Raw genomic sequence first — 17,477 nt, forward strand, 5'->3', positions numbered from 1 at the left:
GTGGTGGCATGTGTCTGTAGTCCCAGCTACTTAGGATGTTGAGGCATGAGAATCACTTGAACCTGGGAGGCGGAGGTTGCAGTGAGCCAAGATTGCGCCACTGCACTCCAGCCTGGGTAACAGAGTGAGACTCAGTCTCCAAAAAAAAAAAAAGAAGAAAAGAAAAGAAAATCACATTTGAAAAGAATCTCTAATGTCAATTTTACCTTCTAAATGCCTTTCTAATTGATCTACTTCTCTCCCACCAGCATTGCCATCACCCTGGTTTAGATTTCCATGATCTTACCTGGATTGCTTATTTCTCTTTCCCCTTTCCTTCCCATGTATTTTCCCATGCTTTGCAGTTGACAGATACCTCTTGGCAGTCTGATGAAACCTTCGACTCCTGAGAATAACATTTTTAAATGCATAGCTAAAGCAAACCAATATAGTTACAAAATATTAATACTTTTTTTAAAAACTATGATATTATGTTTGCCTCTTTGTTAACGTATTAAATAGCAAGATCTAATAATCCTTCCAGAAACTTCCATGATTTTAAAGTAGTGATGCAAGGGCCAAAATTATTATTATGAGATTTTTCCAGTATTTATAATCGGAACATATTTTGAGATTTGTATTGGTTTAAAAAGTCAGAGCCTATACTCACAATTGAAGGAAATGCTAAGTTTCATTCAGAGGTTAGTTAAAAAGAAAGATTGTTTTTTCCCCTGATCCAAGTTCATGGACTGCACTGGATTCCATGAACAGACCCTTTGGTATCTGTGGACTCTAGTTTGAAAACCCCTTTGTTCTTGGGACAAACTCCAAATTTTTAATGTAGTCTTCAGGACTTTTTATGATTTAGCCTGGCTACTTTTCCAGCCTGGTTTCCCACATTCTCATTTGGCTTATAGTCTAACCATACTTGTTTTCTTTTAAGTCTTCAGATGTACCCTGTTCCCTCCTATCTCAGGGCCTGTCTATGCTATTCCCATTGCATGGAATGCACCTCCAGTCATCCACACACCAAGCTAATGTGTGTTCATTTTTCAGCTCCTAGTTTAAATGTCACTTCCCCAGGGACGCTATCTCTGATCATCCCACATTGCTGGATAGGTCCCCTTTTATTTATTTTGTTTTAATTTTTTAAGACAGAGTCTTGCTGTGTTGCCTAGGCTGTAGTGCAATGACCTGATCATAGCTCACTGTAGCCTCAAATTCCTGGGCCCACGGGATCCTCCCACCTCAGCCTCCTGAGTAGCTGTGATTACAGGCATGTGCCACCATGCGTGGCTAGTTGTTTTTAAAATGTTTTGTAAAGACGTGTGTCTCATTATGTTTCCTAGGCTGGTCTTGAACTCGTGGCCTCAAGTGTTCCTCCCACCTTCATCTCGCAAAGTGCTGGGATTGCAAGCATGAGCCACTGCACCCGGCCAGTTTCCCCTTTTAGATGCTATCATAACACCCCGTGCCTTTCCTTTACAACACTTTTCCCGGTTTATAATTCTGTTTTATTTATTTATTTTTATTTTTATTTTCTTTTTGAGATGGAGTCTCGCTCTGTCTGCCAGGCTGGAGTGCAGTGGTGCAATCTTGGCATACTGCAACCTCTGCCTCCCGGGTTCAAGCAATTCTCCTTCCTTAACCTCCCTAGTAGCTGGCATTACAGGTGCATGCCACAACACCCGGTAATTTTTGTATTTTTAGTAGAGGCAGGGTTTCGCCATGTTAGTCAGTTTGGTCTCAAACTCCTAGCCTCAGGTGATCCGCCTGCCTCGGCCTCCCAAAGTGCTGGGATTACAGGCGTGAGCCACCGCACCCACCAGTAATTCTATTTTTTGTAATCCTTTGAGTGTCTGTCTCCCTCACTTAAGTGTGTGCTCCGTGAAGGTAGGGACTATTTTATTTTGATTACTGCTGTATACTTGGCTCTTGTTATAGAGCAGGCCCTCAGTCAATATTTATTACATCAGTGAATGAATACTGATAACTTAATGTTCCTAAATTATTTGACTCCTCTCTTACTTCCATAGGTCTGTCTTTTTTCTCCTCTGAAACATTTTTCCCAGCCTTGCATGGCTAACTTCTACTCCAGCCTCCAGTTTAGTTAAATATGCTTCCCTCCATGTACCATCTCTAAACTTCCATAACAACTGGATATATTTACATAAAATTAAGATTTTTTTGTTTTTTATTATTTTTTAAAATTTTCACATACAGTTGGGGTCTCACCATGTCGCCCAGGCTGGTCTCAAACTCCTGGGCTCAAGCAGTCCACTCACTTCGGCCTCCCGTGATGAGACCCTGTCTCTACAAAAAAAAAAAAGAGAAAAATTAGCTGAGCATGGTGGCGTATGCCTGTGGTCCCAGCTAATCGAGAGTCTGAGGCGGGAGGATCGCTTGAGCCTGGGAGGCAGAGGTTGCAGTGAGCCCAGATTGCGCCACTGCACTCCAGCCTAGGCGACTGTGAGACACTGTCTCAAAAAAAAAAAAATTCCATTTGGTCAGTTTGGGTTTATTTTCCTTTCCCTCTTCTATAACTTTGTTTATTCTTCCTAAAAATGTTCTGACTACACATTGTAAGCATTTTTGTATTTAAATATCTGGTAGTTCTCTTAAGAGTATGCCTTATTAAATTTAAAAATATCCATTAAAAAATTTTTTTTTTGCCGGTCTCAGTGGCTCACGCCTATAATCCCAGCACTTTGGGAGGCCGACGCAGGTGGATCACAAGGTCAGGAGTTCAAGACCAGCCTGGCCAACAAAGTGAAACTCCGTCTCTACTAAAAATACAAAAAATTAGCTGGGCGTGGTGGCAGGCGCCTGTAATCCCAGCTACTCAGGAGGCTGAGGCAGGAGAATTGCTTGAACCCAGGAGGCAGAGGTTGCAGCAAGCTGAGATCGCTCCACTGCACACCAGCCCAGGCAACAGTGCATGACTCCATCTCAAAAAAAAAAAAAAAAAAAATGTGGTTACTTAGTAGGTGTATATATTTATGGGGTACATGAGGTATTTTGATACAGACATACAATGTGTAATAATCACATTAGGGTAAATCAGGTATCTTTTTTTATTTTTTTCAGTCAAGGTCTCGCACTGTTGCCCAGGCTCAAGTGCAGTGGCACAATTATAGCTCACTGGAGCATCGAATTCCTGGGCTGAAGGGATCCTCCTGCCTCAGCCTCCTGAGTAACTAGGACCACAGGCACGTGCCACCCTGCCCAGCTAATTTTTGTATTTTTATGTAGAGATGCGGTCACACTATATTTCCTATGCTACTCTTAAAATCCTGGTCTCAAGTGATCCTCCTGCCTCGGGCTCCCGAAGCACTAGGATTACAGGTGTAAGCCACTGTGCCTCAGGCCTTTACAGTATCCACTTTTAAAAATTACATTTGGAAGCTGGGCATAGTGGCACATGCCTGTATTCCCAACTACTCAGGAGGAAGGATCGCATCAGCCCAGGAGTTCAAGGGTATTGTGAGTGATAATTGTGCCTGTGAATAGCCCCTGCACTCCTGCCTGGGCAACATAGCAGGACCCTATGTTTAAAAAAAAAAAACGGTTAGTAAATGTTGAATGCCATTTTTCCCATATGGAAGTTCTAGCTGAAACTCACACTTTCCATTTAAGACTTGAGACTGACTTTCTCAGTCCACTGTAAGCATTAATTAATACATTGGTTCTACTTTGCACACTTCTGCTTCTAAAAACAAACTGAACAAGACCTTCCTTTGCCTATGGTTGCTGCTGATTAGTTTCTATCTTTTCCAGCTTTCATCTGTAACTGATAGCCAGTATTCTCAGGGCTATCAGGAGGCTTGTGCACCCAAATTCCCATTCTCTCATTGTTACCATTCCTGTTTTGTATCTCAAGGTTCTGTATTGGTTGTACATACGTCGTGTTCTTTGAAGCTCTCAGGCTGCCTGCTTTTTGTTTGCCATAGCTGTTCCTGTTACCTCTCATTTTCCTCCCTAGAGGCAGTTATGTTGCCTCTATTTAAGCACTCACCAGTCAGAATCTTCCTATTCTGCTTAAATACCCAACATTTGTCAGTAAGAAATAATTTTGTATTTAATTGTGTATCCCCAGGAATTTTGCCCATTTCTCTTTGCCTTGCTTTCAATCATGATAGAAGCACCTTTTTCTTTTCAATAATATTATTGTTAAAAGCCTTAATTATTTTGTCTTCTCTGCTTCAAACTAAGTAATCTGACTTCCTTAATCTTTTATCACAGGCTCTGTTCTCCAAACTTTCAGTCTTTTCTGTTGTTCCATATTCCATTGTTTTCTCCTCCTACTCATTCAGAGGCAAATTAAGGTGGTTTTTTAAGTTTTGGTTTGTAGACTATGTCGTTATGTGAGAAATTTACTTTAGGTTTGTATTGTCAACCCCATAGCACAAGCCAGGTACTTAATTTAGGCATTAGTCAGTGATATAGTTTGAATATTTGTCCCTGCGCAAATCTCATGTTGAATTGTAATCCCCAGTGTTGGGGGTGGGGCTTGGTGGAAGGTGATTGGATCATGGGAGTGGAGTCCTCATGGCTTGGTGCTATCCTCACGGTAGTGAATTCTTGTGAGATGTTGTTTAAAAGTGTGTGGCACCTTCCCCCCTCTCTCTTGCTCCTGCTTTTGCCATGTGACCTGCTACCTCCCCTTTGCCTTCTGCCATGATTATAAGCTTCCTGAGGCCTCATCAGAAGCCAGGTAGGCACCTGGCACCATGCGTTCTTTATAAATTACCCAGTCGCAGCCGGGCACAGTGGCTTTTGCCTGTAATCCCAGCACTTTGGGAGGCCAAGGCGGGCAGATCACGAGGTCAGGAGTTCGAGACCAGCCTGGCCAATATGGTGAAACCCCATCTCTACAAAAAATACAAAAATTAGCCAGGCGTGGTGGCACATGCCTGTAGTCCCAGCTACTTGGGAGGCTGAGGCAGAAGAATTGCTTGAACCCGGCTAATTTTTGTATTTTTAGTAGAGACGGGGTTTCACCATGTTGGCCAAGCTGGTCTCGAACTCCTGCCCTCGTGATCTGCCCACCTCAGCCTCCCAAAGTGCTGGGATTACAGGCATATCCTTTTATTTTTTTTTTGAGACAGAGTCTCACTCTGTCATCCAGGCTGGAGTGCAGTGGCACTATCTCAGCTCACTGCAACCTCCACCTCCCAAGTTCAAGTGATTCTTCAGCCTCAGCTTCCTGAGTAGCTGGGATTACAGGCACCGACCACCATGCCCAGCTAAATTTTGTATTTTTAGTAGAGACAGGGTTTCACCATGTTGGTCAGGCTGGTCTTGAACTCCTGACCTCAGGTGAGCCACATGCCTTGGCCTCCCAAAGTGCTGGGATTGCAGATGTGAGCCACTGTGCCCAGCCTATTTATTTATTTTTTGAGACAGTGTCACTCTGTCGTCCAGGCTGGAGTGCAGTGGCGCAATTTCTGCTCATCACAACCTCCACCTCGCGGGTTCAAGCAGTTCTTGTGCCTCAGCCTCCCAAGTAGCTGGAAGTATAGGCGTGTGCCACGACGCCCGGCTAATTATATATTTTTAGTAGAGACGGAGTTTCACCATGTTGGCCAGGCTGGTCTTGAACTCCTGACCTCAGGTGATCCATCTGCTTCGGCCTCCCAAAATGCTGGGATTACAGGCGTGAGCCACCGCGTCTGGCCTGTTTTTAATTTTTAGAAACAGGGTCTCGCTTTGTCACCCAGACTGGAGTGCAGTGGCACAGTCATACCTTAATACACCTTCCTACACCTCGGCTCAAGTGATCCTCCAGCCTCAGCCTCCCAAGTAGCTAGGATTACAGGTGTGTGCCACCATGGCCAGCTAATTTTTAAAATTTGTTTTTGGTAGAGAGAGGGTCTCATTTTGTTGCCCACCCTGGCCTTGAACTCCTGACTTCAAGCCATCATCTGTCCTTGGCCTCCCAAAGACCTAGGATTACTAGCATGGGCTACCAAGCCCAGCTGGTATCTGAGATTAATGATAATTTATTTCCTTTTTTCCAACTTTAAGATTTTTAGTTTGTTTTCCTGCTTTATTGCCAAACATTCCATTATATATTTAACGTCTTTAAGATTCATAGTGCTTTCTCTCTCTCTTTTTTCTTATTCTTTTTTTCTCTTTTTTCTTGATTAGTGTTTCCAGAGGTCTTTATCTGTATGGGTCCATTGGGAGAGAGAAGGCATATAATTATTTGAACAGAGAAAGTTTTATATAAAGAATTATAGGCTGAGCATGGTGGCTCACATCTGTAATCCCAGCACTGTGGGAGGCCAAGGTGGGAGGATTGCCTGAGTCCAGGAGTTCAAGACCCACCTGGGCAACATAGTGAGACCCCACCTCTACAAAAATAAAAAAAAATAAAGAATTATAATAGGGGCTACTCTAAGGAGAACTCTAAAGAATATAGGAATACAGCTGGGCACAGTAACTTATGCTTATAATCCCAGCACTTGGAGAGGCTGAGGTGGGAGGATTGCTTGAGTTCAGAAGTTTAAGACCATCCTGGGCAAAATGGCAAGACCCTGTCTCTACAAAGAAAAATTTTAAAATATATATTAGCTGGGTATGGTAGTGCATGCCTATAGTTCCAGCTACTCAGGAGGCAAGGCAGGAGGATGGGAGGATCCCTTGAGCCCAGGAGCTACAGGATGCAGTGCTCAGTGATCACTCCAGCCTGGGCTGGAGTGCAGTGGCATGATCACTGCACACTGCATCCTGTAGCTCCTGGGCTCCTTTGTCACCTAAAAAAAAAAAAAAAGGAATAGCAGATATAAGGAACAGTCACAAACCCCAGAGCCAAGACAGAGGGCACTAAGAAGACTCCTCTTCCTCAGGACTCAGATTCAGGCTTCTTGGAGGAGCCACAGCTGCTGTGAATGGCAGAGGGGTTGCTGTGGTGCCATATTAGCAAAACTTGTTGCAAATCTGCCCTTTGGACCTGGTTGGAAATTTGTCCTCTAGTATGCTGTCCTCTAGGGTGGTGGGGAAAGCTGTTCATGGAGAGGTGTCTCACCTGAGGCACAACTGTTTTCGGGGAGTTGGCAGGGCAAGCTGCTGGCCACTCCATGCTGCAGGAGGTGCTGCAGGGTTGGAGGACATCTCTTACAAAAGCATCCAAGGGGAGGGCTGATGGGGGAAGCTGCTGACTGCTTTCCAGTGCACTGCAGGACCCTGACACTGGAAAGCTTCAGACATCACAGTGGCCTGCTCTGTGACAAGCAGGGGAACAGAAGCAAAACTCTTCTTACAAATGTCTTTCTAGCACCTTATACTGAGAAAGCTTAACATCATGCCAGGTGGCAAAGGAAAAATATGTAAAGGACCCAAGTCGATTTTTATATTATTTTATTTTATTATTTATTTTTAAATTAGAGATGGTGGTCTCACTATGTTGCCAAGTCTGGCCTCAAACTCCTGGCCTCAAGTGATCCTCCTGCCTCAGCCCCTCAAAGTGCTGGGATTACAGATGTACACCACCATGCCAGACCTGCAAGTCTATTAACAGCGAGGCAGAAAGAATGAATTTATAGGTCGGGGCAATACATTTGTAACTGATATAGTGTCTTCGAATTTTGTTAAATTTTTTTACATGAACCAACTTTTTTCTCTATATATTATATTTGTTTTCTAATTTTGTTTATGCTCTTATGTTTATTTCCTTCCTTCTGCTTTCATTGGTTAACTTGCTATTCTTTTTCTAGTTTCTTGAGATGATTGCTTAGATCGTTAATAAACAGTGCTTTCCCTCCCAATATATGAATTTAAGTCTATACATTTCCCTCTATATTTCTGTCATATACAAGTTTTTTTTGTTGTTGTTGTTTTTTGTTTTTTGTTTTTTTTGAGACGGAGTCTTACTCTCGTCCAGGCTGGAGTGCACTGGCGCGATCTCGGCTCACTGCAAGCTCCGCCTCCCGGGTTCACGCCATTCTCCTGCTTCAGCCTCGTGAGTAGCTAGGACTACAGGTGCCTGCCACCACGCCCTGCTATTTTTAGTAGAGATGGGGTTTCACCATGTTAGCCAGGATGATCTCAATCTCCTGACCTCGTGATCCGCCCGCCTCGACCTCACAAAGTGCTGGAATTACAGGCGAGAGCCACTGTGCCCGGCAAGTGCTTTTTGTTTTCTGTTTTTTGTTTTTTTTGAGACGAAGTCTTGCTCTTGTCCCCCAGGCTGGAGTGCAGTGGCGCGGCTCACTGCAACCTCCGCCTCCTGGGTTCAAGCAATTCTCCTGCCTCAGCCGCCCTAGTAGCTGGGATTACAGGCTCCTGCCACTATGCCCGGATAATTTTTGTATTTTTAGTAGAGACGGGATTTCACCACGTTGGCCAGGCTGGTCTCGAACTCCTGACCTCAGGTGATCAGCCCACCTCGGCCTCCCAAAGTGCTGGGATTACAGGCGTGAGCCACTGCGCCTGGCTTTTTTTGTTTTTTTGTTTTGTTTTGTTTTTTAATTTTAGGCGGAGTCTCCCTCTGTCGCCAGGCTGGAGTGTTGTGGCGCGATCTCGGCTCACTGCAACCTCCGACTCCGTGGTTCAAGTGATTCTCCTGCCTCAGCCTCCCGAGTAGCTGGGATTACAGGCGCCTGCCACCAGGCCTGGCTAATTTTTGTATTTTCAGTAGAGAATGGGTTTCACCATGTTGGCCAGGATGGTCTCGATGTCCTGACCTCATGATCTGTCCACCTCGGCCCCCCAAAATGCTGGAATTACAGGCGTGAGCCACCGCGCCCGGCCCGTATGCAAGTTTTGATGTGCTATATTCCCATTATCATTTAGTTCAAAATAGTTTCTAATTTCCATTGTGCTTTCTTCTTTAGCTTAAGGGTTATCTACAAGTATAGTGCTTAAATTCCAGAAAGGTAGAATTTTTCTAGTTATCTGTTTTGTATTGATTTCTAGCTGAATTGCACTAATGGCAGAGAACCAATGATTTCAATCCTTTGAAATGTCTTTGAGACTTGCTCTGTGTCCCTGCATATGGTTGTTTTTGGTAAATAAAATGGTGTGCTCTGTTACTGTTGTTGATCTTTTTTATACGCTTGTTCTTTTTAGCTGCTAAGAGGAGTTTTCTTCCTCTGTAATTGTGGATTTGTGTATTTTTTATTTTAGCTCTGTTGAGCTCTGTCAGGTTTTTGTGTGTGGGGCGTGGGTGTTTTGTTTTTGTTTTAGAGACAGGTCTTGCTCTGTCACCCAGGCTGGAATGCAGTAGTGTGATCATGGCTCAGTGCAGCCTTGAACACCTGGACTCAAGCGATCCTCCCAAGTAGCTGGTACAGGTGTGCACCCCCATGCCTAGCTAACTTTTAATTTTTTTTGTAGAGTTGAGGTATCACTATGTTGCCCAGGTTTGTCTCAAACTCCTGGCCTCAAACAGTCCTCCCACTTTAGCCTCCTAAAGCTCTGGGATTACAGGCATGAGCCACCGTGTCTAGCCTCTGTCAGTTTTTGGTTTATATGTTTGGAAGTTAGGACATTGAATGTTTTCCAACTTAGTCTTATTATATATTCTTGGTACTGACTACTTTGTCGTTATGAAATATCCCTCTTTATCTCTAGTAATCTTTCCTGCCATAAAGTTTATTTTTCCTGATATTAACTCCACTAGCTTTCTTTCAGTTAGTGTTTAATGTTTTATTGTTTTTCATTATTTTACTTTCAACCTCTCTGTCATCATAATTGGAGGATTTCTCCTGGGACTAGTATATAGTTGTATTTTTTTAATCCAGCCTATTTTAATCTTTTAATTGAAATATTCTGTTCATTTATAGCTAATGAAATTTCTGATGCATATGGGTTTAAATTTTACTCTTTGTATACCATTTGCTACTTGTTTTCTATTTGAGCTACCTCTTTTATACTTTTTTTTTTTTATATTTCCTTTCTTTCGTTTTTTAGACGGAGTCTCACTCTGTCGCCCAGGCTGGAGTGCAGTGGTGCAATCTCGGCTCACTGCAAGCTCTGCCTCCTGGGTTCATGCCATTCTCCTGCCTCAGCCTCCCAAGTAGCTGGGACTACAGATGCTTGCCACCACACCCGGCTAATTTTTGGTATTTTTAGTAGAGATGGGGTTTCACCATGTTAGCCAGGATGGTCTTGATCTCCTGACCTTGTGATCTTCCCACCTCGGCCTCCCAAAGTGCTGAGATTACAGGAGTGAGCCACTGCGCCCGACCTCTTTCATGCCTTCTTTAGAAATAATAAAATATTTTTGAGTATTCCATTTTCTCTGTTAGCTTATTAGTTACATATTTTAACTATTTTAATATTTGTTTAGAGTAGGACTTTTCACTTTTGGCAGTATTCAAACTTAGGCCTGTGATTATTTATTGTAGAGGGCTATCCTGTGCATGGTAGGATATTTAGTAGCATCTGTGGCTTTTACCTCTAGATGCCAGTAGCACCTTACCCCAGTTGTGACAATCAAAAAATGTTTCCAAACATTTCTGAATGTCCTTTGGAGACAAAATCACCCTGGTTGAGAACCGCTGCCCTAGAGATTACAATAGGCATTCTTGGCTTATTATAATCTAATGTCAGTGATAACTTTTACCAATTACTCAACAATGCCAGGGCCTTACTAACTCCATATTCTCTCTCCCACCTTTATACTTTGATTTTGTACACTAATTATTCATTTGTCATGCACCCACATTCTGTTATTCATTTTCTGTGTCTTTCTTTCAGAGCTCTTTACTTTCTGTGTGTATCTATGTCTTAAATTTTCCTTCTACCTTTATTTTATATAAAGATAAGGGATTTTGATTCTATCGTAAATCCAGGATGATCTCATTACAGATCCTTAATTTAATTACATCTACAAATATTTTTTGTTTGTTTGGTTGGTTGGTTTTTTGAGACAGAGTCTCGCTCTTTCACCCAGGCTGGAGTGCGGTGGCATGATCTTGGCTCATTGCAGCCCCAGTCTCCCAGATTCAAGCTATTCTCCTGCTTCAGCCTCCTGAGTAGCTGGGATTACAGGCGTGCACCACCACACCTGACTAATTTTTGTATTTTTAGTAGAGATAGGGCTTTACCATGTTGGCCAGGCTGGTCTCAACTCCTGACTTCAGGTGATCCACCCACCTTTGCCTCCGAAAGTGCTAGGATTACAGGTATGAACCACCGTGCCCGGCCTAAAGCTTGTTTGTAATCTTTTTACTAGACTCTGTTTTTATTCCATAGGTATTTAATAAATATTTGGTGAAGGAAGGAATGACAAAGAGACTCTGAGAGGTTTCTGTCACTGAAGTATGTTTAGGACTTTTATATATATTCTTATGTTTATTGATTATTATGTCACAGGCATTCTGTGGCAGACTTTTCATTATTTTTAATTAGATACCAAGAGTATGGTCTTTTAATTTCCATTGGGTTTAAGTTTTTTCTATCTTTGAGTTTTTAATTTATATTTTCTGTTTTTATTGTCGTGATAGTGGTTCTGTTTTGTTTTACATATCAGCCCTTTGCCAGAAGCTGAACCTGAACCATTGAGGATGCAATTATAGGTGGAGCTAGTGTTAGTCTGACAGATTCGTACCTGAATGTTGACTTTGGTTACAGAGTTTAACTGTTTGCCATTAAACGAATCTACTTAGTAACATTTTCTGAGATTTAGAAAGAAGAAACAGTAATCATTGTGCTTTTCTGTTCTCTTTCAGCTTTCAGAAGAATTATTAGATAAATGGCTCTCCTACCCAGAGACCCAGCACGTGCCCCTCAGCCAGCATATGCTTGGGTTTGCTATGAAGTCTGTTACACAGATGGTAATGGGTAGTACATTTGAAGATGATCAGGAAGTCATTCGCTTCCAGAAGAATCATGGCACAGTAAGTCTGGGGCTAAATTTAAAATTACTCTTTCAGGCTGGGCACGGCGGCTCACACCCGTAATCCCAGCACTTTGGGAGGCTGCAGTAAGGAGTTCAAGACCAGCCTGCCCCACATGGTAAAAACCTGTCTCTACTAAAAATACAAAAATCAGCTGGGTGTGGTGGTGGGTGCCTGTAATCCCAGCTACTCAGGAGGCTGAGGCATGAGAATCGCTTGAACCTGGGAGGTGGAGGTCACAGTGAGCCAAGATCATGCCACTGCACTCCAGCCTCAGTGACAGAGTAAGACTTTGTCTCAAATAAATAAATAAAATTATTCTTTCATCATTAGCCAGGCATGGTGGCATGTGCCTATTGTCCCAGCTACTGAGGCTGAGGCAGGAGGGATTGATTACTTGAACCCAGGAGTTCAAGGCTACAGAGAGCTACGATTGCAGCACTGCACTCCAGCCTGGGAGACAAGAGTGAGACCCTGTCTCTAAAAAATAATAATAATAAATTAAACAATTATTTCATCATACTGGGTAGTTTAATAATGCAGGTTGTTGCCTATCAAGAACAAGGCTTGGCTGGTTGTGGTGGCTCACACCTGTAATCCCAGCACTTTGGGAGGCCGAGGCAGGCAGATCACTTGAGATCAGGAGTTTGAGACCAGCCTGGCCAATGTGGCAAAACCCCGTCTCTACTGAAAATAAGAAAAACTAGCCAGGCATGGTGGCTTGCGCCTGTAATTCAAGCTACTTGGGAGGCTGAGGCACGAGAATTGCCTGAACCCAGGTGGCAGAGGTTATAGTGAGCCAAGACCGCACCACTGCACTTCAGCTCTGGGTGATGGAGTGAGACTCTTGTCTCACTCCAAAAAAAAAAAAAGAAAGATCTTGGCCGGGCGTGGTGGCTCACGCCTGTAATCTCAGCACTTTGGGAGGCCGAGGCAGGTGGATCACAAGGTCAGGAGTTCAAGACCAGACTGGCCAAGATGGTGAAACCCCGTCTCTACTAAAAAATACAAAAATTTGCTGGGCATGGTGGCAGGAGCCTATAATCCCAGCTACTTGGGAGGCTGAGGCAGAGAACCACCCAAACCCGGGAGCTGGAGGTTGCAGTGAGCTGAGATTGCACCACTGGCACTCCAGCCTGGGCTACAGAGCAAGAGTCCATCTCAAAAAAAAAAAAAAAAAAAAAGAGCGATCTCACCGCTGTTTCCAGGATTTTCTTCCAGTTGCTGATATTTATCCTGCATATTTTTATGCTGATGTTTTTTTTCTTTCCTTTCTTATAACCTCAAAATAGAAATAATTTCAAACTTCCAGAAAAGTTACAGTTAATACAAGGAACTCCCTCCCTCCCATATATCCTTCACCCAGGTTCAGCAGTTGTTTACATCTTGCTCCACATGCTTTTGTCATTCATCTTCTATCTTTATCTATCCATCTATCTATCTATCCATCCATTCCTCCCCCTTTCCTCAAACCATTTGAGAGTAAATTGAACATTTTGCCTGTTTTCCTCTAAATATTGCAATTGATATTTCCTACTAGCAAGGATATTCTCTTATGTAGTGACAACATAGTTATCAAGTTTCTTTGGTTGTATCAATAATAATCTTGTGGATTCTCAGTCTCCTCCCCTCCAATTCCAGGACCCAATTCATGATCACTCAGTACTTTTAGATATCAGATCTCTTTAATCTGGAACAGTTCCTCAGCTTTTCTTCATTTCTAGACCTTTACATTTTTGGATAGTACAGGACAGTTATTTTGTAGACTATCCCTCAATTTGAGTTCGTCTGATATTTCATGAGTAGATTCAAAATACATATTTTTGGCAAGAATGTGATGTTTTCTTAATATTACTAAAAGCTGTCAAAGGAAACTTTTCAGACTATAAACAGGACTTATTCTTCCTCAAATTATTTGTTTTTTTTTTTTTTTTTTTTTTTTTTTAACATCCACAGCCTTGCCACCAGAGTGGGCTTTCAAAGATTTTTTTTTTTATTTGTATAAATTTATGGGTTATATGTATAATTTTATTACATGCATAGATTGTGTAGTGGTGAAGTCAGGGCTTTTAGTGTATCCATCACCCAAATAATGTACATTGTACCCATTAAGTGATTTCTTACCCTCCTGCCCACCCCTGAAATGATCTTTTAATGTCTGAAATACCAAGGGATGGCCATTGTCCAGTCATGCCACCAGGAGTAATAACCAATTTGTGAATTCAGAGCCAATGACGACTGCATCATGACTGCTACTTAGATGAAAACAGTTGGGAGATGTCATCAGTTGTAAGATGCATACTGATTTCACAGGTGTTAAAATGTGAAAAAACATACATCTTTCCTTCAGTTGCATATTATATGTCCTAACTGCCCCCTACAAACATTGTCCCAAGTATTTTTCCACCAATATTAGTGTGCTCTTACCCTGTACTTTTGACAACATTTAGAATTGTTGGTCCTTAAATATTTGCCTTTCTAGGCCAGGTACGATAGCTCATGCCTGTAATCCTAGCACTTTGGGAAGCCAAGGCAGGAGGATTACTTGAGCCTAGAAGTTCAAGGCCAGCCTGGGCAACACAGTGAGACCCCTGTCTCCAATTTTTTTTTTTTTTTTTTTAAATTAGTGAAGTGTGGTGGCATGCACGCCTGTAGTCCCAGCTACTCAGGAGACTGAGGGGAGGATCACTTGAGCCCAGGAGGATCACACCACCGCACTCCAGCCTGGATGATAGAGTGAGACCCTGTCTCAAAAAACAAAATTTTTGCCTATCCAGTAAGCCAAAAATAACATTTTATGATTGAAATATATAGTTCTTTTTTTTTTTTTTTTTTTTGAGACGGAGTTTCGCTCTTATCGCACAGGCTAGAATGCAATGGTGCAATCTCGGCTCACTGCAACCTCCACCTCCCGGGTTAAAGCGATTCTCCTGCCTCAGCCTCCCCAGTAGCTGGGATTACAGGTGCCCACCACCACACCTGGCAAATTTTTGTACCTTTAGTAGAGATGGGGTTTCACCATGCTGACCAGCTGGTCTCGATCTCCTGATCTCAAGTGATGCACCTGCCTCGGCCTCCCAAAGTGCTGGGATTATAGGTGCTTGTCACCACGCCCAGGTAATTTTTGTATTTTTAGTAGAGATGGGGTTTCACCATGTTGGCCAGGCTGGTCTTGAACTCCTGACCTCAGGTGATCTGCCCACCTCAGCCTCCCAAAGTGCTGGGATTACAGGCGTGAGCCACCATGCCCATGTTGTGTAATTCTTTTATTACTTGTGAGGTTAAACATCTTTTTGCCTTGGTGCAGTGGTTCACCCCTATAATCCTTGCACTTTGGGAAGCTAAAGCAGGAGGATTACTTGAGCCCAGGAGTTTAAGACCAGCCTGGGCAACATGACAAAACCCCATCTTTGCCAAAAAAAAAAACGACAGGAAAATTTGCTGCATGTGGTAGTACATTCTTTTAGTCCCAACTGCTTGTGAGGCTGAGGCCAGAGGATTGCTTGAGCCCAGAAGGTGGAGGTTGTAGTGAGCCATGATTGTGCCATGGCACTCCAGCCTTGGAGACAGAGCCAGACCCTGTCTTAAAAACAAGAAACCAAAAATCATATTTTTATACTTTTGTTAAACACTTGGGTTTTTTTTATGTCCTCTGCCTATATTTCTTCATTATTTTATTTACTTTTTTGTGACACAGTATCACCATGTTGCCCAGACTGGTCTCAAACTTTTGGGCTCAAGGGATCCTCTGACCTTAGCCTCCCAAACAGCTGGGATTTTAGGCCCACCTGGCCGTTTTGCCTATATTTCTATTTTTGTGTTGCTTTTTCATACTAATCTAGAACAGCTCTTTATTTCTAATCTCAGTTTTCATTTCCTTTTACATTTATTTATAGTAAATAAAAGTTTTGTGATACTTTTTCAGTATCACAAATGTTAATGTTTTTATGTAGCTAAATCAATTTAACTCTTTCATTGTGAATTTGTACCTTGTGTTCTGTCATGTTTAGAAACTGCTTTTGAACTTTAAGGGTCTTATATAAATATTTACTTTTTTTTTCTTTTTTTTTTTTTTTTAGGCTGCAGTGCCTCAGTCTCAGCTCACTGCAGCCTTCACCTCCCAGACTCAAGCTATCCTTCCACCTCACCCTCCTGAGTAGCTGGGACCACAGATGCTCACCACCACACCTGGCTAATTTTTTGTATTTTTTGTATTTTTTGTAGAGACAGGTTTTCACCATGTTCTCGAACTCCTTAGCCCAAGCAATCTGCCCACCTTGACCTCCCAAAGTGCTGGGATTATGGGTGTGAGCCACTCCACTCGGCCTACTATTCATTTTTACAGTAGTTTTAATAGTTTGAGTGTATATATATATGTATATGTATATGTGTGTGTGTGTGTATATATATATATATATATATATTTTTTTTTTTTTTTTTTTTTTTTTTGAGACGGAGTCTGGCTCTGTCCCCCAGGCTGGAGTGCAGTGGCGCCATCTCGGCTAACTGCAAGCTCCACCTCCCGGGTTCACGCCATTCTCCTGCCTCAGCCTCCCAAGTAGCTGGGACTACAGGTGCCCACCACCACGCCCGGCTAATTTTTTTGTATTTTTAGTACAGATGGGGTTTCACCATGTTGGCCAGGATGGTCTCGAACTCCTGATCTCGTGATCCGCCCCCCTCGGCCTCCCAAAGTGCTAGGATTACAGGCTTGAGCCACCGCACCTGGCCAATAGTTTGATTTTTTAACATTTAAGTAATCTGAAATATTTTCATTTAAGGTAAGAATTGAGGACTTTAAAAAATCTATTGTTTTTCAAATACAGTATTTAGCCATTGTTTAATAAGTGTTGTGTTCTTTCCCTAAATTCTTTTTAGAACTTTTGAATTAAAATCAGGTTAAAGTTTTTTCAGGGGCTATTGACCAAATTGTGAAAATTTGGAAGCCTATTCTGCTGCTTATCATATCCAAATCTCAGACTTTTAACCTTTTTCTTTACCTCAGCCAATGTTTATCAATATTACAGGTGAAACAGAAATTTGTAATTACCTGTGAATTTTATTTTTACACTTATGCCAGTATAATACAAAAATGAGGGCTGGGCGCAGTGGTTCACACATGTAATCCCAGCACTTTGGGAGGCTGAGGTGGGTGGATCACCTGAGGTCAAGAGTTCAAGACCAGTCTGGAAACCCCATCTCTACTAAAAAATACAAAAATTAGCTGGGCGTGGTGGCGGGCACCTGTAATCCCATCTACTCAGGGGGCTGAGGCTGGGAGAATTGCCTGAACTCGGGAGGTGGAAGTTGCAGTCAGCCGAGATCACACCACTGCACTCCAGCCTAGGCAACACAGTGAGACTCTGTCTCGGCGTGGGGGAAGAAAAAATGAGGATTGACTCTACTGCTGTGTCCTTTTTCTTCTCCCTACTCCTTTTAGAGAAAAGGAATTTTTCACTTTCCACTTCTTATTAGTTTGAAAGTGCCTTGACTGAAGTCATCAAAATATATTTGTACCCTCCCCTCTGAAACTGTGGAGTAAAGGATTGTGCAGCCAGTTGAGAGGGACAGTTTAATTATTAGATTTGTTGGTGAGAAGAGTTCCTGCTGGGTAGGTGGCTCACGCCTGTAATCCCAACACTTTGGGAGACT

At 42.6% G+C, this 17,477-nt stretch overlaps 1 protein-coding gene across 5 annotated transcripts in view; it reads left to right on the top strand.

Moving 5' to 3' along the window:
- The window catches only part of CYP20A1 (cytochrome P450 family 20 subfamily A member 1), a 67,390-nt gene that overhangs the window by 17,043 nt on the left and 32,870 nt on the right, over nt 1-17,477 (top strand). For all 5 annotated transcript variants that reach the window (XM_008974217.5, XM_034954836.3, XM_003820773.5 and 2 more), the window contains one exon: nt 11,658-11,825. In XM_008974217.5, coding sequence (XP_008972465.1) covers nt 11,658-11,825 — 168 coding nt within the window. The remainder of the gene's footprint in view (nt 1-11,657; nt 11,826-17,477) is intronic.

The sequence above is a fragment of the Pan paniscus genome, chromosome 13 (assembly GCF_029289425.2).
Source record: "Pan paniscus chromosome 13, NHGRI_mPanPan1-v2.0_pri, whole genome shotgun sequence".
Taxonomy (NCBI): domain Eukaryota; kingdom Metazoa; phylum Chordata; class Mammalia; order Primates; family Hominidae; genus Pan; species Pan paniscus.